The sequence below is a fragment of the Molossus molossus genome, unplaced genomic scaffold (assembly GCF_014108415.1).
Source record: "Molossus molossus isolate mMolMol1 unplaced genomic scaffold, mMolMol1.p scaffold_m16_p_1, whole genome shotgun sequence".
Lineage (NCBI taxonomy): Eukaryota > Metazoa > Chordata > Mammalia > Chiroptera > Molossidae > Molossus > Molossus molossus.
Window position 1 is genome coordinate 219,698,756 of NW_023425344.1, and position 23,498 is coordinate 219,722,253.

At 37.7% G+C, this 23,498-nt stretch overlaps 1 protein-coding gene across 15 annotated transcripts in view; it reads left to right on the plus strand.

Annotated features, from left to right (window-relative positions):
• FUT8 (fucosyltransferase 8) overlaps positions 1-23,164 on the plus strand; it is a 232,076-nt gene extending 208,912 nt beyond the window's left edge. For 14 of the 15 annotated variants that reach the window (XM_036277553.1, XM_036277619.1, XM_036277527.1 and 11 more), the window contains 4 exons: positions 7,672-7,918; positions 11,604-11,780; positions 16,357-16,507; positions 22,193-23,151. In XM_036277553.1, the coding sequence (XP_036133446.1) occupies positions 7,672-7,918; positions 11,604-11,780; positions 16,357-16,507; positions 22,193-22,510 (893 nt within the window). In that variant the 3' untranslated portion in view covers positions 22,511-23,151. Of the gene's footprint in view, positions 1-7,671; positions 7,919-11,603; positions 11,781-16,356; positions 16,508-22,192 lie in introns of all 15 variants that reach the window. The other variant, XM_036277644.1, reaches the window with a different exon arrangement.
• The last annotated feature ends 334 nt before the right edge of the window (positions 23,165-23,498 follow it).

Below are 23,498 nucleotides of genomic sequence, written 5' to 3' on the forward strand. Positions count from 1 at the left end.
CAGTAAGAGCTGTTCTAGGATTCTTGAAGATCCTTTGGGTTAGAAGGAGGTTCTAAGTAGAAGAAAATACTAAATTATTAAAACACAAACATAAAAACTTCCCCCAAACCCCAAGCCTAGGGCCTACGCAATCTGAATCATCAAAGAAACTGCTGGTAGTATCCTCTTTATGAGCAAGCTGTCTGAGGACCGTATGAAACCTTTTGGCAAAGTAATATATATGTATATGAAAGTTAAATAACTAAATTTGTTTCAGAAACATTAAGAATTATTGCAGAGCCTTCTGTTTAGTGGAGTGAAGCAAACAAATCTCTTTGGTCTTTTTTCTTTTGACCTGTCCTGCCTGCCTCGTCCTGGTCTGTATAACTCACTAAGATACCACCTATTTTCCATTAGCCATTCTCTTAGTCCCCTTTCCAGAGTCCAGTCAGTCAGAATCTCATTGAGATCAGTGAACCATGAGTCTGGTTGCCTTTGCAAGGCATTTCTCTTTCCAGTAAAAGCAGCAAGCACCTCATAAGAATGCTGCACAATCATTCCCATAGCATGATATGCTAATTCTTAAGAATGTTGCTAACGCTGCACTGTTTCATATGATTTAATTTAGAACTTTTCACTCAGTCAGTTGAAGTCTTCAAACTGGCAGTAATAATAGTCTTTTGAGTTGTTGCTTAAGTAGAGCGCTGATGGAATTCATATGGCAGGCTACAGTTGCTCATTCAGGTTCAAGAAGAAATCTCTATCAGCCACAATGGTTGAAAAAGAAAAGGAAAGTCTACCAGATGTTCACGTTTTAATAGTCTATCTTTCCTCCATATTTTAAATGAGAACAGAGATCAGTCATTAAATGAGGATATAAATATTAACATCACCATGTTAAATCCCAAATAACAAACCTCACACATTTATGTGATATATTTTTTTAATGATATCATTTGTGTCCAGGTAAAATCTACCAAGCTCCTCCATGCCCCTAGAGGTCTCATGACAGCTAATTAGTGTTCAGGCTTGATTTTCCTTTTACTTTTGTCTCCTCTAACAAGTCTCAGAGAGTTTAGTAAGAATTTAATTAGAGCCATATTTGGCCTCACAGAGTTAAAGAAAACATAAATCCCAGAAGTCCAGGTAGTCTTTGTGTGTATAATTTAAGGATACAAATTTCCTTGCCATAATATGAGCAGGAAGTATTACTAGTTTAGACAGCTTACGGCTATTCTATGTTTTCAGTATAGAACAGAATATTTTTGGTCAAGTCCAGTTAGTGATGATAATTCTATCAGAACTTTCAGAGAGCTCAGAGCCACTGCTCTTCAGTTTGAGTACTTGTTGATTACTTTGAAAAAGTAAAAGCTGCTCATTGTTCTATTGCCTATCATAAACAGTGTGAATATGATTTACCTTGGGTGTATATCTTACATCTCCTTATATCTAACATGTGGGTATATCTTTGACTCACTGAAATGGGGCACTTTTATATATTTTTCAGAGAATATGATATTTTGGCAAATAATTTCTTCCTGGACCAAGCCATAGCCAGCATCTTAAGAATTATGCAGCAGAATTAATCCCAGGATAAAGAATTGACCTTTTTTTTAGAATTATTATGCATCAGGCTTCTTGCTCATCTTTCTTCATGCAGTATCTCAACCTTAAAATCACTCGATGAGGCCCAGTCAGTGTGGCTCACTGGTTGAGTGTCGACCCTTGCACCAAGAGTTTGCTGGTTTGATTCCTGGTCAAGGCACATGCCCAGGTTGTGGGCCAGGTCCCCAGTGTATGCAGGAGGTAGCCAGTCGATGTTCTCTCTCATCGATGATTCTCTCTCTCTCCCCTTCTCCCTTACCCTCTCTCTTAAAATCAACAAAGAAAAAATTTCTTTTAAAAAAATGACTTGATGAGTAATATACTTTTATTAATCCCAATATGCAGATAAATAAAGTGCTAATATCAATGCTGTTTCCAAATGAAGAAACTGGGGTGAAGTTAATTATAACTTATTCAAGGTCATACAACTGTTAGTGAAAGAGAGAGGATTTGAACAGCAGTTTTTGTGATTCCATAGCCCAAACTCTTTTTTTTATGTCTTTATTGTTTTTTTTAGAGCGAAAGGGAGAGATAGAAACATCAATGTGAGAGCTGCCTCCTGCATACCCCCTACCAGGGATCGAACCCACAACCCAGGCATGTACCCTGACTGGAAATCAAACTGGTATCTCTCAGTCCATGGGATGACACTCAATCCACTGAGCCATACTGTCTAGGCTAAAGCCCATATTCTTAATCATTATGCACTACAGTTAAGGTATTACGTGGATAAGCATTTGTTTGCTCTCCCTCCCTGCTCCAGCCTCAAATGGGGCCATGAGTCTCAGCAATTGGCATAGTCCTTGGACGGCTGTTGGATGTGATGGCACCTAGCAACTATAACCATTCAAGGCAACCCTTAGGGAGGGAATTAAAACTTTATTCTATCCCTCTCCTATTTGGGGGAAGTCTAGACCTATGGGGAATTGAGGGAAACCTCTTTAAGGCTGGAGTTCAGAAAGCAAACAGCTTTTCTGTTTTCATAACCTCCAAAAAGTTACTAATAATACCCCCCAAGGGAAATTTAAATCTAGGTAGTAATGTCTTATTGGATTTTTTTGAGCTGACAACCGTATTCCAAACCTCTTTGCCTTTACCATTCTGAGCTCTATGAGTTCTGTCTTCAGGAGAGTTCCTCCTCCTGAGTTCTGCTTCTCTCACAAATCATAGTGATGACAGTTGCTTAGGAACTGAAGGAACAAGACAGTAAATGCAGAAGAAATCTCTTGGACTGGGAGCCAAAATCTTTTCTACCCTTGAAACATTTTTTGTTATAGCAGAACTTATGCATTCATGGTGGGTGTTAAGCCTCTCAAGCCCTTTCTATTGAGTCTACTGAAGAGTAATAACTCTAGTTGACCAGCTCTAGAGCTAGTATCTCTGTCTTATGTCACATGGAATGATGACAGAGTAATGCTTTTAAATGGGGCTGTTATGAATTGACCAGTAGGGAAGAGAGCTTCTGTAGAGGTACTTGCATGCAGCTGTGGCAGTCTTTCCTTCCCAAGAGCTGTCTGTGCCCCTGGAAGAGAGCTGTTTGTGGACTAACAAGCCTTTTGAGTCTTACCTGCTCTTAGCAAAGAAAAATCCCCTTATGAAACAGGATTCTCAACAAGAGGAGGTAGTTTTGAAAATGAGTCCCTAAAATAATTAATAGTGATCAGAGCAATTCCAGTTTAACCTGGGCAGTGACTTGTGTAATGCTCAGGCTTTACACTGATTCTTTACAAATGAATAGTGTATGACTTACTTATGTATGATTTATACCTAGGAAGCATTCTCTTGCTGGAAGGTTGATGCGATACTTTTTTAAAAAAATGTTTTTACTGATGTTTTAGAGAGGGAAGAAGAGAGAGAGAGAGAAATGTTGATGTGAGAGAGAAACATCAATTGGCTGCCTCCTGCACACCCACTGCTGGGGATCGAGCCTGAAACCAGGGCATGTGGCCAGGAATTGAACCAGGACCTCTCAGTCCATGGGAGGACACTCAATCCACTGACCCCACTGGCCAGGCTTTTTTTTTTTTTTTTTTATACAAACTAAAGTATTAAAAGAATACAGGGTACTCTTGATTAATCAAAGGAGCCAGACTTAAGTGATTTTATTTATTTTATCCTCACCTGAAGATATTTTTCTATTTATCTTCAGATAGAGTGGGAGGGAGGGAGAGAGAGAGAAAGAAACAGCAACATGAGAAGGACATATAAACTGGTTGCCTCCCACATGACCCCAACCAGGACCGGGGACAAACCACAACCAAGGTATATGCCCTTGACCAGACTTGAACCTGCGACTCAATGGTCTACAGGCCGATGCTTCAACTATTGAGCCAAACTGGCCAGGGCAGTGATTTAAAAAATATATACAATATTATGAGATTTATGACAACTGTGTGTGTGTGTGTGTGTGTGTGTGTGTGTGTGTGTTCCAGAAAACAGAATGTAATATAAGTAATGAAGTTAACACTAGAAATATCCTAGCCCGTTTATTAGCCGTGTTATCTTTGAGAAGTTCACTTAACCTGTCTTAGTCTTTATGAGGAATTTTAAATAAATCTTTGTTTTTCAAACTCTGAAACTCACACCAGATTACTAGAGATGATTTTAGGTGGCATAGGAGATCATTTCAGGCAGTTTCCTGGTAAAGCACGGACATAAACATTGAGTCACATCATTGAGAAAGTTGTACTTTTTCCAGTTTTTTTGATTATCAAAGACAAAGTCTCAATTTGGTATCAAGATATCTTGAATAGTTCTTTAATAGTGGATAATTGTTTGGTGGGGTGTGGAGGTGGGTGGGGGTAGGCACTGTAAATCCTTCATCCCTCAAGAGTTTTCATCCAGGGGAAATAAATTCCGTTCCTTAGAAGGGTCAAGCACAGAAGTGCTTGTTTGCTCTTTCTGTCTACCTCATTTCCCCTCCACCTGCAGTGAAAGAAATGTGTTGTGCAACTGGTGCTTGAGTGGAGGCACAGTCCTGTCTGGCTTCTCTCATGGAGTGGCCCATTCTTAGAACACATGTTCCTCCTCCTCTGTCGTGTAGTAGGGCTGGGTTGACACACTCTGCTTAGACCTTGGTGGGAACTGTTGGGGAACCCATGAGACCATTAAACACACACACACACACACACACACACACACATTCTGTAATTCATCCTATTGGTAATCAAGTTGATACATTTTGATTGCCATTTTATTTCTCTCCTCATTTCTCATTTAGGTTTAAACTTACAGGAGATATAAGGGGAAAAGCAATTGTCAGCCCTTAAAACCTCACTAATAATCAGTCTTTTTAAATAGAAATCTGGCTTGAGCTTAGAGCCCTTAAATAAGCAATAGTATCTATATGGAATTTAATAACATGGTTTTGTTTTCAGTGAAGTTATAGTTACTGTCTATAAAATAAATTCATTTACTTTTTTAAAAGTGAATTTTTTTTTATCCTCACCTGAGGACATTTTTCCATTTTTTGTTCAGATAGAGTGGGAGGGAGGGAGGGAGGGAGGGAGAGAGAGAGAGAGAGAGAGAGAGAGAGAAAGAAAGATCGACGTGAAAGGGACACATCGAGTGGTTGCCACCCGCACGACCAACCAGGGCTGGGGACAAACTGCAACCGAGGTACGTGCCCTTAGCAGGAACCGAACCCAGGTCTCTCTGGACCACAGGCCGGCGCTCTAACCGCTGAGCCAAACTGGCCAGGGTTGAAAGTGAATTTTTAAAACACTAAATAGTACAGATGATACATGGATATGGTAAAAGTTATAAACGTGGTACAAAAATGACTAAAATTTAGGAAACACTGAATAAGATTATCTCTAGGATCTATTCCTGATTTAAATAGTTTTGGGTGTGTATTCCAATAGAATAAAAAATGTTATGTGGTAAACTAAGTAAAAGAAAGGACCTTCTAACATAACGTTGTTTTCTTTCACTTTGAAATGTATCATATTGAGGAAGCAAACTTTGATATATATGCCTTTTATTTCTAAATATAAACACCCTTAATAGTATACTAAGCAGCAGATTGATATCTTTTTGATAGTAGGTTTTTGGTGATGGTGTTTTATTTATTTATTTATTTATTTATTTATTTATTTATTTATTTTGCTGAAAGCAATCTAGTTCTGGGTGAGGTTTTTGAGCTAGAAATCATGGAGTCAAGAACTAATTATTACTGTATACTCTGCCTAATACAGTGTTTAGCACAAAGTAGTGTTCAATAACTATTTGAACAAATAAATGAATGAACAAAGAATCAACAAAAATAAACTGAGTTCTCTGTCTTGAAGGTATAGACAGTTTTCATTTCTTCCTGAAAGCTGGCAATAGGGTATCTAGGAAGGTGATACCTGGGGCAATCAGAGGGGAATACTTCCACTTAGGTGCAATTTAGTCACACAGAACATTTAGAATAACCTTATTAGGAAAAAATCATAAAAGGAAGGTGGCCCTACTAATTTTGTTTTGTTTATGGTCATATATAAGAAGCTAGTGTCTTCCTTTCTTTCTCTCTTTTGTTTTTTATAAAAATGAACTGCCTTTCTCCATTCATACTGTTTTTTCTCTAATTCGTGTACTACTTATCTTATCTCCACATCAGAGAAAACACCCCAGTTTTTCTGGCCTTAGGGAGACTATTTGAGTTCAACTGCAAATCCAGCCCACTCTTTCCCCACACACTCTTAATTACCATTTCTCTCATGACAAAGGTGCCCAACTCTTTCTTAACTGACAACCTAGATGAACTGCCATACTGGTAGTAAGTTTCTTTATTATCCTTTATTTATGCAACAAACATCATGTTTCAAGGGCTTTGTTCTGAGAATCCTGAAATCAGTTTTACATATCAGAGAGAGACTATTAGCTAGAAGTTTTTAATTCTTAGTTATACTACTGACTTTCTCATAACTATGCAATTGGTTTGAATGATTACATTCCCAGATCATGTAATTTATTTTAAAACTTTTTGCATATATGCAGAAAAACAGAATTTGAGGACTGTGTTTCATTCTGGTGAATGTATTTTAAATGTATTCTAGGTTTAATCTCTACAAGTACATTCTTTCTGTAATGGTTTAGTGATTAGCTATGATTCTCATTCATTATGCACAATGACAACATCTTAACTTGAGATATATGTTCAGGTTAATACTTTCTGTTATTGAAATTTTAATTCAGTACACTTTATATTTGTGAAATCTCTCTGCCTGGTATCTTTGTGTCTTCTAGTTATTGCTACATGGTCTTTAATATGTAAACTTTAGGGATGGGGGCTATGACATTTTGATTCTTCTCATTGCATTATAAAATAGATAGAAGAGTGACATTAGTGACATACAGAAGTTGGATTCTGAAACTAATCACCATCTGCAAAAATTAACATCTAATCTCTGTTGTAACTTTAAATTAATATCTAGATTCTATTATTATCATAATTGAGAATATAATAGGTCTATTTTGGCCAAGAAAAAAATAGACTAGAATTATCTAACTTTTCTAATCTCTGTTGTAACTTTAAATTAATATCCAGATTCTATTATTATCATAATTGAGAATATAATAGGTCTATTTTGGCCAAGAAAAAAATAGACTAGATTTATCTAACTTTTTTTCCTAAAAAGATATAGATGTTTGTAGTCTTTAGGTATCACAAGAGCCATTTGCTATAATGACAAGCTGAAAATTTTGAAGATACTTTATATCTAATTAAAAACTACAATAATAACTGCAAAAAACAGAACATAGTCTAGCTAGCTGTGTCCACTTGCAATATGGTTATTCTCTGATTAGATGCTCTGAGTGCTGGATACCATCCTTCTCTAGGGTAGAGGTGTTGCCTCGGTAGCATATTATGATAGAAAAGAATAGCTATGGACTTGAGATGCACACCAACCTGAATGTGAACTTGGGCTCTGCCACTTTTGTGTTAACACCTTAGGCAAGTTACTTAACTTCCTGTGTAAAGTGAAAATTATAATACTTCTCTAGAGTTGCTATGAAGATGAAAGCACCCAGAGTGAGTTATTGTTACATGGTAGTTGTATGAGCAGTGCAGTGTGGTAGTGATCATGTTTTCATATTTTTCAGGTGAAATAAAAGACAAAAATGTTCAGGTGGTTGAGCTCCCCATTGTAGACAGTCTTCATCCTCGTCCTCCCTATTTACCCCTGGCTGTACCAGAAGACCTTGCAGATCGACTTGTTCGAGTCCATGGTGATCCTGCAGTGTGGTGGGTGTCTCAGTTTGTCAAGTACTTGATCCGCCCACAACCTTGGCTGGAAAAGGAAATAGAAGAGGCCACCAAGAAGCTTGGCTTCAAACATCCAGTTATTGGGTAAGAATCTGATTTGTTCTTAAAATGATATGGAGTAGCAAGGATATATGCCTTTACAGTATATTGTGAACTTTCCGTGCAAAAACAGGTTCTCAAGTTCACCTTTGGCCACAGGGAAATTATTCTTTCTTCATTTACTTAGAGTGGCTGACTCATCGCACTTGGTCACTCCTATTTTATTTATTCATTCAACAAATGTATTACGCCCATATTTCTGAAATTAGCTGTCTCTCCTGGGGAAACCAGCATGATTTTATTTTATTGGGAGTATTTTGGATATTACGCATAACCCTGTCTTACCCTAACAGGCCGTGAGATGACGCTATCACGTTTATAGCTTTCCGGTTATGCTTCATTAAATGGCACTGGTCATTATTTTGTTTTTTTGAAGTTCTGTTTTTTTTTTTCTGTCCTGGAAACTATTTTGACAATAAGGATATAATTAGTACTGAGGTAATATAAATTATTATTTAAAATGATCTCTTGACCCACTTAGGAGTTACAGTGTACATATGTATTCAGTCTAGTGCTTTTATTAAGGGACATATATCAGGAAATCTTGGGAGCAAGAAATATCCAAAAGAACATCTTGGCGCACAAGCATGTGCTCCTATGCATGTACAAAAGAAGTTACAGAAAAGGGAATTTTCCTGGGTCCTGATGCCAGATTTCACACCACAGGAAATGTTCTTTGCCTAATGGAAAGAATACTGGACTGAGAGTTAAATGACTTGGGTAATATTCCTGACTTTTTCCTATTTCTCTGCCAAGTTACCTAATAGTAGTATTGGGCTTTTCATCTGTAAAACAGAGTGGGTAATACCTGCCCTAAAAATGATGATGTGATAATATTAGGATTAAAAAATGATTTTAATTCTGTGGAAAAGAATGCACTGTAAAATTCTATCTCCTTTCAGAGGGACTACTGCTTAAATGATTCCTGAAAATAGACTTATAGACTAGACTATGGCATTCTGTAACTTATATTGTTTGTGATAAAGTAAGCTATTGATTAATATTAATACATTGCTGATTCACTCACTTATTTGCAAAGCATATATTGAATACTACTACTGTCAAGAACAGAGATTAATTTTTTTCAAATGGCCTTCGGCTCATTTTAGCCTGTGGAATAAGAGACTTACATAACTAACATTATATGGGTAGAATGTGAAAAATACCATAGGAGAAACATTAAAAGTATTATAAGAGGTCAGGGAAGGGGAAATGTACTTCTGTCTCGACCAGAAAAGGCTTCACAGCTATAGTGTTTGAACAGGATCTTGACAGATAGAGAAAGATAGCGGTATTTAAATTCCAAAATGCCTTCAACTACATTATCTCATTGATCCTGTAACACAGTCATGTAAAGTGAGCAGAGAATTATTTTATAGGTGAGGAACCTAAGAAAAGAAAATCTCTGCCCAAAGTTTCAGAACCTTTTTAACTTTGGATATCCCCACAGAAAGTAGCCCTTATTAATTTCCCATGGGCCATCCACCACGTGGAGAGTTGGTCAAATATAGAAAATTGAAGTAGCACAGACAACGAGGTTATTTGCACAGGGAGGTCATGTGCTGTAATGAAGAGGATTGTGAGCTCTGGGGGGGGGGGGGTCTCATCTAACGTCCACCACTAACAAGTTATGTGACTTTGGACAACTTAGTTGCTCATTATGGGCCTTCATTAATTGCCACTCTTTTCTCATTTGTTATAAACAAAACACTAGATTAGACGGTATTTAAGGTTTCTACTAACAATACTAACCAGATTTTTGTGTCTACTTATCGTTCATCCATTCATTTATTCATTTTGTTTGTTGAAATTGCAAATGAATAAAATCAGATTCCCTGCACCAAAAGAGCTTGATAACTAATAGTGAAAGTCAGTCAGGTACACAAATAACTTCTACTTTTGTGAAGCCTGGGTTGAGGTGCTTTATTGTCTTGCTCACGGAAATGTCTTCAGAAGCATCGGTTTCCTTAATTGTCAGGTGAAAGAGTTCCATTAAATTAAATGACTTCTACTACCCTTCACAGGTCTAACATTCTGATTCTTCCATAGAGATTTCATTATGGTCCTCTGTCAAATTATTGATCCAGGCCTAATTTCAGGAGTACTTGGAGAATTGAGAAAATACCTTTGTGTTGTACTCTGCCACTGTCTCAGATGTTCCTCTTCCTTTGATTCTTCTTTCTATTACATCTCTCCTTTGCTTTTATTTTTATTTTCATAACCCCCACCCCTACTTCTTCCCTTGTCTCTTAGTCTTCATATGTATAGAAGTTACTGACCCCTATTCCAGATGTTAAAGCTAATGAGCGTACAAGGTGAAATCAGAGTATCAAATAGTGTTTCTTCTCATGAAAATGTTCACTGAAATTCAGTGGAATTGTTCTTTTTTGTCTTCATCTCTTCGGAGCACAGTGAACAATCCCAGTTTCCTGAGAGAAGCAGTGATTAAGAAGGATGTGAGCCCTGGCTGGTTTGGCTCAGCGGTTGGAACATTGGCCTGTGGACCAGAGAGTCCTGGATTCAGTTCCCACTAGGGGCACGTACCAAAAAAAAAAAAAAAAAAAGGAGGATGTGAGGAGAAAAGATGATAGACATGTTCATATAATAGTATTCATATCTCAATGCAAACGAAAGAATAGCCATGAGGATGTCAGAGTAACTTCCATGAAATCAACCCCCCACTCCAGATTCATCATAAAAAGCTGGCCTTTGCTTGACCTAAAGGGAAACAGTCTCCCTTCTTCCTTCCACATATGAATAGTGGTCTAGGAATTTGGGGAGAGGAAGCATACAGAAAAGGCAAATTTCAGGAGAGCTGTAATTTATGAAGATAAGCTATGATTACTATTGTTCTTATTTTCATTAAAATCGCTTTGAAAGCACTAAGATGGGAGAATACTGTGGAAATCAATGCCTTCTTCAGTGAGGATGGTGTAAGCCTCTGTGTCCCCAATTTTACAGTTTTGGAGCTTTTCTTAAATAGGATAGATAAGACAGATCAGTATCTGCTTGTGTTTGATAGAGTGTGAAAATCAGAGAAAGGAAATTCCTTATGCATACAACAAAAGGGCTGGAATGGCTCCTGAAATTTAAAAATAGTGCAAACCCTTAAAAGGTTTGCCTGCTTTGACTGCGCTGTTGGAGGCACACATGCAAGGTCTGTGTTTTCTTCGGGCAGCTTTAAATTCTACAAGTTGGTGGTTACAGAGTGACCAACAGAGCAAAATGATGAAAAAGAAAAACTTGGCATGAAAACATTACAAACAATATATTTAATGTTCTATAATAACAACTTTGAATCTTGGTATCATTTGCTGTAAAAAATCTTAAAAGTGATATCCAGTTTTTTCTGGAAGGCTAGTTGGTATTTTGTTGCCTAGTATGGACTGTAACTCTGAATTCCCCACTTATTCCTGATATGCCAATTACTCTCTCTATAAGAAAGCATTCTTTAAAGGCTTTTTTTGGTTAAATTCCCATTATATTGTGTTAACATACAAATATATGTAAGACATGTGTGTTTGAATTTTTTAAATATTTGTTTTATTTTTTAATGGCAAAAAATGAAAAGAAAATTGGTTAGGAATGTTCATAATGCCACCATGAATAGGGATTCAGATCCAGTGGATCAGAACATTATCAGAATCTGACTCTGTCCCTCTGCCCCCAGAGTCCACGTCAGACGCACGGACAAAGTCGGGACAGAGGCTGCCTTCCATCCCATTGAGGAGTACATGGTGCACGTCGAAGAACAGTTTCAGCTTCTTGCTCGCAGGATGCAAGTGGATAAAAAAAGAGTGTATTTGGCTACAGATGACCCTTCTTTATTAAAAGAGGCAAAAACAAAGTAAGTTGGATGAAGTAGTGATTCCAGAGTGGGACTCTTTTCAGTTGATAGGAATCCTTAATTCCCACGACTTGTGATTTTTTTGTTATAATATTATTACTGATTATCGGGGTTTTTTAAAAATTCAAACAACATTGTACTCGAGTAACTTGTTAATATCACTAACGTAATGGTGAGGTGCCAGCAAAGTGTGTGTTTCATTCTGAAGCCCCTTTTCTTGGCTTATTGGCAGCTGTCATCTCTCTATGTACTCACATGACCTCTTTGTGTGCTTAGAAGAGAAAACAAACTTTCTGGTGTCTCCTCTTGTAAAGGCACTAATTCCATTGTGAGAACCCCACCCTCATAGGCCCTATCTCCAAATACCTTCACACTAGGGGGTTAGGGCTTGAACATGAATTCTGGGGAGACACAGGTACTTGCCCTTTTTCACTCACACTTTCACTAACAATTACAGGGAACTGAAAATATAGGTAAGATGTTTACAAAAATTTCTGGGATTTGGAAGTTATATTAAAAAAATATAAAGAATCAAAAGATAAGTTTTGTAAGTGCAGGGGAAAGACTATTACTGGGTATTGAAGAGTGACCATCATTTATTGAACCTGCCTGTATTGTAGGCACTGTGCTGAGTCCTGGGTATCCATGATAAGCAAGACACTCTCTGCTCTCAAGAAATTTTCATTCTACTTGGAGAACAGACAGTTACTCTACAGAATAAGTAATGCTATTATAGAATTAACATCAGATGTTATAAAAACACATAAAGCACTGATCCTAATTGGGAATTTATTATAGGATCTGGATGAACCTAGAGTTGGCCTTTATTTACTACCAATAAATAAAGGCTGTATTAAATATATGTGAAAGAAGGGAATGGGGAGAAGAAAATTGTAATCTTAACTCTGCTCAGGTACCATCTATTTCAGAAATCACCCCCAAATGCCTACGTGTCCCTCCTCTGTGCATTCCTGTCAGTGTTAGCACTTGCTTATATCGTATCCCTCACGAGATTATAAGCACTTAGTCACAGTACCCAGCTCCAGTAACTGGTGTCTAGTAAATACTGAATTATGTTTACTTCAGTCCCTTAAGTTTAGAAGCATTTTTTTAATCATTGAAGCTATTTTACTATGTAATTTATTGGTCCCTTTTTTATGTCACAAATGGGAGTTGGGAAGAAAAACAAATATAGAATGAGGACTATAATGCAGATGGTTTTCCAAATTATTGGATAATAATTTAATCTTATTTCTACCTCCTAAGAATTAAAATTAAACTGATATAAATTACTTTTTTCCCTAAGTCTCCATTGACTACACACACACACACACACACGTGCACACTTATAAACAAGAACCAAGAAATTTACCAAACAAGTATAAGCCAAGTTATATAGTTGTAATTTTTACATAAGAGTTAGGGATTATATGGACATTTGGACACAAAACACAATAAAAAAATTTCACAAGTGCTTTTCCAGTGTGATATCTAGACCTATTAGAGAGAAGTAGAAACTATTCACCTTGCTCCTTCATTTAAAAATACCAGACTGAACCATAACTTGGTTGAGAAAATACTAAAATATTAATTTCATCTACTCTTTTATTCTTGAATGCATTATAAGCTTTTCTTTCTTTTTTTCACCTCGATTAACAAAATAATTTATGCTCATTAGAAAATATGGAAGTTGGTAAGTATACGAGCAAAGAAAAAATAATGCCCACAATTCCATTACTCAGTGGCAGTAACTGTTTAAATTTTGACATGTTCCCTTCAATCATGTATATAGTTGCACATTTTAGTAGTTTAACCTATTGTATATAATTTGACTCTTTTTAAAATTAATATAGCAATAGGTCCATTTTTCCAGCTTACTATAAAAATCATTATAAACATCTTTTTAAATAACTACATAACCACTGTATGGATATGCCATTGCTTACTTGACCATTCTCCTAATATTGGATAGTTAGGTTATTTACAGTGTTTTAATCTTATAAATAATGCTATAATATGTGCCTAAAATTATCCCCATTATTTCATTAAGCTATATTTCTAGACTTGAAAGTATTTAGATAAACCTGAGGTTTTACAGTTTTGATTCATAACACAGCATTACATTTTTACACTAAGGAACCCTTGCACAGTTGTCTGTACTTGGATTATGGGAATAGTAAAACTTGAATTTCCTTTTTGTGGTCAGCAGCTCGTAACTCATTTCCCCACTGCAGTCCAGGCAGCAGTTTCCTTCATGTTCTACTATAAATGTGGTATCCTTTTATGCATATTTTTCCTCTTTGAAAATCCTTTAGTTTTAATTTTCTGAGTCATGAAGAGGAGTAATCTCCCTCAGTCTGGAGAAAGACTTCTGAAAAGAAAATATGATGTTAGTTTATAACTTCAAGTTAGTCTTTGTGGGTGATATAAAAATAATTTTTTATGAGGTAGAAGAATAAAAAAATATTTTTGATCATTTCCAACCTCTACAACTTTACAATGGAAGAATTGCTCTGCTGACATACTTGTGGATAAAAGACAAAAACGAAGCCTGTTTGTACAGAAAGTTCCATACTCATTATTGGAGGTGCAAACTCTCCCTCTCATTATTCACTTTGTTTGTTTGTTTTTTTCTACTCTCAGTATCCTTCATCAAGTGGTCTTTTGCATGTAGAGATCAGGCCTGAGAAACATAGGTGCCATTTGGGTTTGGTTCCAGAGAAGGGCCTTTAAGTTAAGAAGGGCATTAATGTTAGCATCTCTTCTCAGTAAAAGGATCACTCTTTTCTTTGTTTCACTGAGCATCCAAACTGTATGACAGAGTTGGTCTTTATTCAAGGATAAAACCTTTGCTGGCGTGTGTTAGCAATTCCCCTCTTTCCTCCACCCTCCAGCCTTTTCATATTTATTTATTGCTGTTTCTGCCCCATGCCTGGGTATGCAGCTTTGCAGGAATCACATTAACAGTCTTTTTGGTTGTTTTCTTTTTAGAACAAATGTGACAGTTCCTTCATCTCCCTGATTTGGAGCTGAGGAAGGCAAAATGTCAAAAATAATGAGGCCAAATGGATCTGAACACTGAACACCAGTCTGAAACAGCGCTCAGAGACTTTACCTTCACAGTAGTTATTAGAGGCAATGAGAGAAAGCTCCGTAGAGGTTGTGAAAGGAAGAGAAATCAGAAGCAGCTGTTAGGGGATTAGGAAAAAGTCCCAGACATAGATAGCACTCACTTGTTCATGTATTTATTCACATAGCATTGTGTGGAATACTAGAAAATGTGATGCAAAGAAAACTAAGGCTTAGTCCCAACTTTGGGGGGAATACTATATGGGAGAAAGACACACAAACTGACTCATAATCTTTCAGGGTTTATAAATAGGAATTGTTGTACTTTCAACAAATACCTACTGATCCTCTGTTTTATCCCAGATTCTCTTATAGGTGCTCAGGATAATAGAGTGAGCAAAACAGATGAAATGCCTCTCTTCAGTTAGGGATGATGGAGGTGGGGAATGAATTGATGCAGGCAGGAAATAAACGTAAATATATATTATGTCAAGTGATAATAAGAGCCATGGAGAAAAATTAAGCAGGTAAAGGGATACAGATTGCCAAAATCCTTACTAAATAAGACTATATTTGAGCAGAGATCTAAAGGAAGTAAGGAATAAAACCAGATGTGTGTCTGGAGAAAAATGTTTAACAGTCACAAACAATGTTTATTGAGCATGTACTATATGTCAGTTACTCTTCTGAGTACTTTACATTGCTTAGTGTATTTATTCAATGCTTATGAAATTATATAAAGTATGTACAATTATTATCTCCTTTTCATGTAATTTCCCAAAGTTTGCATTTTAACTCAGAAGATCTATCTCATGCACTGAAAAAAAATTTAGTCACTCTATACTAGAGTATAATTACACCTCTAATTCAGAGTAGACTCATTTGAACATATGGGACTTTTAAAGACATCTTATTTTAATAGTTTTAAAAATCCTATCTCAAGACTACTAAAATGTTACTTGGGTGGACATCAACAAAAAATTTGCCTTCATAATGTATTATAATGGTTTTGCATTACTTTTATTAGTTAAAATAGTGCTTCAAGGATGGTGGTTAGAGAACAAGTCTGAAGTATCGCAAATTCTGAGTTAAACATTTAAATGAAGTTTAATCATGATATTTATATTCTAAAGGAAAAGCTCAGTGACCAAATATGAAAGCAGCTGCAAACCCTCTTAGAGGTCACTCATTACAAGGAAAATAGGAGCCTTCTGTTTTCAACTTTTTCATGAATTGAGAAGGGACATTTTGGTGTGCAGTGTGTGTTTTATGGCATGCCAGTGACATTTATCATACAGGGACCTCCACAATGTTTTCTGTCCCACTGATGGATTCAGACACTTCACTGACTACTCTCTTGAACGTTATAATTTCAAAGCTCCCTTTACTGTTAGAAAGAGAGGAATTCTTGGTCAAAGGAGCAGTTCTGCGGCCTGCTGATTGAATACTACCTCCTGATAGAATGCCCTGATTTCAGTGACTATGTATGAATTTATTTCTTTTTCAGGTACCCCAATTATGAATTTATTAGTGATAATTCTATATCTTGGTCAGCTGGACTACACAATCGATACACAGAAAATTCACTTCGGGGTGTGATTCTGGACATACACTTTCTCTCCCAGGCAGACTTCTTAGTGTGTACTTTTTCATCCCAGGTAAGTGATAGCAGGGTATTTTTAAGAGGCCAATACTTTTTGGTCATCTTGGGGTCAGGAAGTTCTTGGAGGGTTTTTGTGTGTGTGTTTTTAATATTAGTTATCATGATTCAGTTGCAATTTTTCTGTTTGAGAATGATCCCTTTTGTGGAAGTATGAAAGCCCCCCCCCTCCCCCCAGATAGCTATTTAGGTACACTGAATATTTCGTTGTTTGCAAGCAACGGTTGAATACATCTCCACTGAAGCCAGCTACTAGAGCTGTTTAAAGTGCTCGGCTTATTCACGGCATTTAACACAAACAGCAAGTAATTAAGCTTGCCTAATACTTTCTGATTTTGCATACGGTCAATATTTAACCAGAATCCATCCATTTCTACACATCAATGCACTGATACTGAGAGCCTTAAATGCACAACATTTTGCCTCATTTGATTGCTTTATAGAAAATAAGAAAGAGTAAACGAATTCCTCTTCAAGTCCTTTTATATTTCTACCAAGCAAGAAACTGTACATTAAATTTAAGCCATTAAATTGTACCATATTACAGTCATTCTTTGAGTTTAATTGTTGCAAATAATGTGTTATGGGTTAGGTGTATGTGTTTTTATGGGTGATCCAAGCAGCCTTTTATTTCCCAGTGGAATACCAGCGTAGCGATATATAGTGTGCATTTTATTCTGCTCTTTCATGTACTTGCATATTGTTGCTTAGTTCATTCAAAATCTGCTAAATGACTATTTGTACTCAGAATTATACTAGGTGTAGAGGGGATTTCAAAGGAGATGAAGATACAGATTTACCCTGGTCCTGAATCTGGTGAGCAAAATACTCAACATAAAATAACCACCAAGAAATATAAATCATGTAAGAATAATATATGCCTAAAAGCTTAGAAGAACTTGAGAAAAGAACATGTGAAGAGGAAAAGTACATCATTTTCATGAGACTATACTTCAGAGAGTATAAAGAAAGGGACAGTTTTCTGTCATGTGACAGTGCACTTGTCACAGTGGGATGATGATACGACTGTTGGAAATATACCTACCCCAGCAAAGGCTATACAGGTATTTTTAATATGAAATAAGAATACAACTTAGTACCAAAAAAGACAGCTACACAGAATAGGAGTCACATAGGCAGCAGTCCTGGTCAGAAGGGAGAGATTCCTTGGCCTCCCAAGTTCCCACAGAGGCATCCACTGCTGATGTTTCTCCCTAATTAGAGTCATGAGCCTGTCTTTGAAAAGCTCCCTTTTCTATTCTCAAGGGTTGAGGGTGGGGACTATCTTATAACTACTTCGTCTCTCAACTGTTTTTGACAATCTGGCTATGTGTCTACCTGGTCAACAGGTACAAATAATTAGTAACAACCTCCACACAGTTTTGAATATGTATTTTTAGAATGAAAACCACGAGTCACTTTCCCATGTGTACAGCCTCCTCTGTGGGCCTAGACTGTGGGCCTGCCTAAGGTTTGTTCCTCTAGTCCAGGGCTTCTCGGCCTAGGCACCATTGGCATTTGAGGCCACATAGATTGTTGTAAGGTACTGCCCTGTGCACCCCCACCTAAAGCTGTGACAGTCAAATTACCCACTGTCCTGTAGGGCAAAATCACCATTGTTGAGAACCACTGCTCTAGTCATAAAGCTCTAAAATCAAATAAAAATGTATGTCTGAACATTACCAACTGTGCACATGGGTGAGCACTGAGACTCACGGAGGTGCTCGATGCTTTGCTTTCCTTCTTCCGGCACCAAAATCACCACAGGAAAATATTACTTATCTTCCCCCTGTGACACTTAGCAGCATTCTTGTGACACTCTTTGTTGTCTAATTCCAAGTCCACATACAGCATTACTTGCCTCACTGCACTCTGGATCAGAGTTTGGAAAGTACGGTGGGAAAAGGCAGCTATTACATTCATCTTACTCCAGACGATGGCTCTGGGTTGGGATTTCCATCGAGGTGTGGCTCATGGAACAGCAGTGGTGCTGTTTTCCCATGAATGGCAGAACCAAGTAGTTTACAAGAGAAGTGCACAGGTATCCCAGCATCACCCAGTGAGACAGGAACCCACTTCCAACTTTGCACACTAGGAGATCCTCCTGGCCTGGTCTGTTTTGACAAAAAAAAAAAAATCTCAGCTACTCTGAGAAAGCTTTGGAGGCTCATGCAAACTCCGCTGGTTGTTCCTCAGGGATAAAATTCAGACCAATGGACTTTGTCTCCTTTTTAATTGTTGATTTTAATACATTCATACCTGTATTTTATCCTTTGTCAGGATTTTTGTTCTTACCCCTTACTGTGTGCTTAGGGATGTTCTAAAAGTAGTACAATCATGTCAAAACAGAATGAAATAAAACACAAGATGTGGCCAGCTACTGCTTTGCAAGCCAACGGGTTTGCCCCTCTCGGTCATGCTACCTCTCAGGTATCAAACCTGAGGATTGATCAAGTGAAAGCCTGCATTTACCAGCCACATTATTTGGATTTGTAAAGCCCAGGAAGCCTAGGGTGATTAAATGCAAACATCAACATGATAGTAATCTTTCTAGCTTTGCAGTGAATTGCCCCATGGTTAATAGAGAGAAAAAATTCTAATTACTCAATGTTATATATGGATCTTAAGGATTAAATATCCCCTGTGGACTTGGATCTCGACTGCTGGGCTGGTGTGGTTCCTGGAGCTGTACTCATTCAGCAGACGCTTACTAAGTGCCTAGTATGTGGCAGGCACTGCCCTGGGTACTCATCCTAAGGCAGGTCAGTGTGTGGTTGAGAGCCAGAAAGAGGAATAATTGTAGCTCTGCCAATTACTAGCTCCTTTTTGATTTGCTTTGCCTTTTTTTAAAAAAACTGTTTGAAAATTTACTTAATCTTTCTGTGGCTTAGTTTCTTCAATTGTAAAAAGTGAATAATAATGGTAGCCACTTCAAAGGGTTCTTGTGAGTTTTGGGTTGAAAGAGATACACATAAGCACACTATTAAAACAGTATCTGGACCATAATCAGTGCTCATTAAGCTCAGCTGCTACCATTATCACTGTTGTGAGAAGGATAAAGGACCTCATATTGGTCCATCAAGTGTTGAAAATTTCTACCATACCTTACTGCTTTGGCTTAGGAAAGTACATGTGTCATCCAGCAGACTAACACATCAGCAACTATTGATACCAAAACATAAACTGATACTTAGGATTATTTCCCCAAAAGAATGTTTCTAGGGTGTAGGACTGAGGGTATATTGTTTTTATGAGAGTAAGATATTTAATAGTGGAGAGAGGGAAATTGTTAGGGTTCATTGCCACAGTGGGTGTTGTGCTCATCGCAAGGGCAGTCAGTACAAGGCCATGCATTTCTGGCTAGAGATGATTGAAGAGTGCGAGGATGGGCACTGAAAAGAAGACTCAGGTTTGCCCAAGGCTGGCCCTAGCCTTCTGTTTTATCTTCCTGGTGTTAAAATCCAAACGTGGAGAACAGGGTGTACAAGAGAAAATATACTTAGCAGTTAACTAGCATACATAGACAGCCTGGGTTCAAAACCTGAATCTACCACTTAATAATAGTGGACCCTTGCCCAGCCAGTGTGGCTCAGTGGATTGAGCATCATCCCATGGACTTAGAGGTCCCGGTTCGATTCCTGGACAAGGCACATGGCCAGGTTTCGGGCTCAATCTCCAGTAGGAGGCGTGCAGGAGGCAGATGATCGATGTTTCTCTCTCACATTGATGTTTCCCTCTAAAAAAATCAATAGAAACATATTTAAAATATAAATAAATAAAATAATAGTGGAAACTTGGGCTAATTTATTTTTCTATTTTATTTTTTTATTATTTTTTTTTCATCCTCACCCAAGGACATTTTTTCATTTTTTGCTCAGGTAGAGTGGGAGGGAGTGAGAGAACAGAGAGAGAGAGAGAAAGAAAGAAACATCGATGTGAAAGGGACACATCGAGTGGCTGCCACCCGCACAACCAACCAGGGCTGGGGACAAACTGCAACTGAAGTACATGCCCTTAGCGGGAACTGAACCCAGGTCTCTCTGGACCGCAGGCCGATGCTCTAACCACTGAGCCAAACCGGACAGGGCTTATTTTTATTTTTAATTAATTTATTTTTTATTACAGATGTCCTTCCTTTTCCCCCCCATTGACAGCCTCCTCCCTGCTCCTGAGCCACCTCCCCCTGCACTCCACCCCCCTCCCCCACCTTTACCACACTGTTGTCTGTGTCTGTTGGTTATGCATATATACATATAAGTTCTTGGGCAGATTTCTTAACTGAGATCTTTGACATCTGTAATACGAGCATTATAGAATTGTATAGGGTTGCTGAAGGGATTAAATTAGATAATACCTAAAAATATATGACAGCAGAAACTCAGTAAATATTAGCCTCTATCATTGTTATTGTATTTTGCTATTAGAGCTGCCTTGTTTTAATTATTTAGTTTCTTCCTTTCCAGAGTCTCCACTTGATTTTGCTTGTCTTGTGTGGGCCTTTGGCTGAATTTAAAGTTTAAGTTCAAAATCGTTTTGAGCCTCATTCTGTTGTAGTCTCAGTATTCTACTAGTGTTCTCAATTGTACCATGACATTCCCAGTATAAAATCAGTTTATCGCTGAAGTAGCAGCCTCGAATGGAGTCATTGTCTTAGTTCTGTTCCAGTTCTGGTTCTGTTGGTGTAGGGACAAGAAAATTTCACTAACTGAGATAACCACAACTGGAGATTTAGGAAAATTTGACCTGAGTTGAGTTTTCTGTTCACAATGTATATTGGAAGAATTTTCTAAGCAAAATGATGTTAATCTCTCTTCTTTCTTCACCTATTCTTAGAAAAGTTTCTGAAACCTATATATGCTATAATAAATGTATTTATCAATTGCTTAAAATGTGATATCTCCATAAAGATAGTTATAGTTTAACTTAATCACCAGGCATTCGGCTCAAGGAGTGAAGCTCAGGCTGTGGAGTTTGAGCTGCCGTCCATCCAGTGGGCGTGGTAGGTGTTCTCAGGACAGCATTGGGCAGACACATCTTCCCCAAGGCTCGTCCATCGTGTTTCAGTCCTAGATTGCTACTGTCTTCACAGCACACTTCAAACTCTTTAGAACAGAAATGGTGGATATGTTTTAGCTCACTTGCCAGTGCTAGTTGATTGTCAGTAATTACACGAATTTCTATTGAGAAGAGTCCTGAGACCAAGTCCAAATGAGCAGAAAAGAGTGTGTGATTAACATTGAATGAAGGAAAGGGAGAAACAGCATTTTTGTAAAGGATTTATAATCCTTATCCTAACCTTAAACTCTTCAAAGGCACAAACTATGTCTTACTCATTTTTGTACCACCCGTGCTCAACGTGGAATGCGGCGTGGCTCTTAACAAATATTTATTAAAATTAACTGATTTGTATTCTTAAAGTACTTTGCACTATTTTTTCTCCCAGAGACCTTAATTGTAATAATTTCTTATGTTAAGGAAAAGAGACAAGCACAGAGATAAAGAATGACTTATGCTGTACCACCATCTGAGAGCAGATGGACAGACAACTGTGACTGGAATCCACTGCTTCTCATTCTGTCAGTCCTGGTCCTCGTCTAGCTCTGGTCTCTGGCCAAGGGCTTTTAGGTTGCTCTGAAGGGGATCTTACCTACACTAACAATTTTTTTTTTCATTCCTTTCCAAGGTCTGTCGAGTCGCTTATGAAATCATGCAAACTCTGCATCCTGATGCCTCTGCAAACTTCCACTCTTTGGATGACATCTACTATTTTGGGGGCCAAAATGCCCACAACCAGATTGCCATTTATCCTCACCAACCTCGAACTGAAGATGAAATTCCCATGGAACCTGGAGACATCATTGGTGTGGCTGGAAATCATTGGGATGGTTATTCTAAAGGTGTCAACAGGAAACTGGGAAGGACGGGCCTATATCCCTCCTACAAAGTCCGAGAGAAGATAGAAACAGTCAAGTACCCCACATATCCTGAGGCTGAGAAATAAAGCTGAAGATGGGAGGAGAAAGACAACCAAACTCAGTTCAAATCAGTGAGCCAAACAGGAGATGGAGAAGGTCCTGACCTAACAACACATGGATGGCTGAGTGAGTGGACACCGTCAGCACCGGGAGCAGCTGAGAACTGACAAATGCTGCGTTGGTGGATTTCCTCTTTAACAAGGGCTACAAGGCCCAAAACCCCTGCACAGTTCAATAATGTACTCACAAATAACATGCAAACAGGTCGTTTTCTACTTTGTCCCTTCTTTTAAGATCATGTCTCTATGAGAAAAACACTGCCACATTGTGTAATTTAAATGACACAGATGTTTTGTGTGAGACTTCAAACATGGTGCCTATCTCTGAGAGACCTGTGTGACCTAATGAGAAGATCCCTGCCATGAGGAGGCTGATTCTCAGCCAGTGGTGGTTCGTAATCCCTGAATTCATGCCCGTCAGCAGACTCAGAATGACAATGGATGTTTTTGTCTGAGATTTTTTAAAAAAGTAATTGCATCAGTTCATCCACCTCATCTTTAATAAGTGAAGGAGATACATCAAAATAAAATATTCTCACTCCATTAGGAACTTTTATAAAATGATGCCATGAACAGATTCTTTAATATTCAATGTTTCTGGACATTCTCTTTGATAACAAAAAATAAATTTTAAAAAGAGGAATTTTGTAAAGTTTCTAGAAGTTTACATCATTGGATGATGTGGTGGTCAGCTTTATAGTAGAAAAACTATGATAAAAAGAAGGAGTTTTATAGTTATTCTGCTTTTTTTTTTTTCTGTTGCTGATCAGGTGACTTAATCAGGTCTTGGTTCAGAGTCATTGCTCCATTTTAACACTAAAAACAGTTTAGTCGGTGCATGGTTGCAAGGTTGCTAAGAACACTCTTTGGAGCTTTTATTCTCTTATTTTGGACATTGTTTATTTGTTTCTGTTGAATTAAATAATCATATGCCTTGCCTTCAGAGGAACTGGCA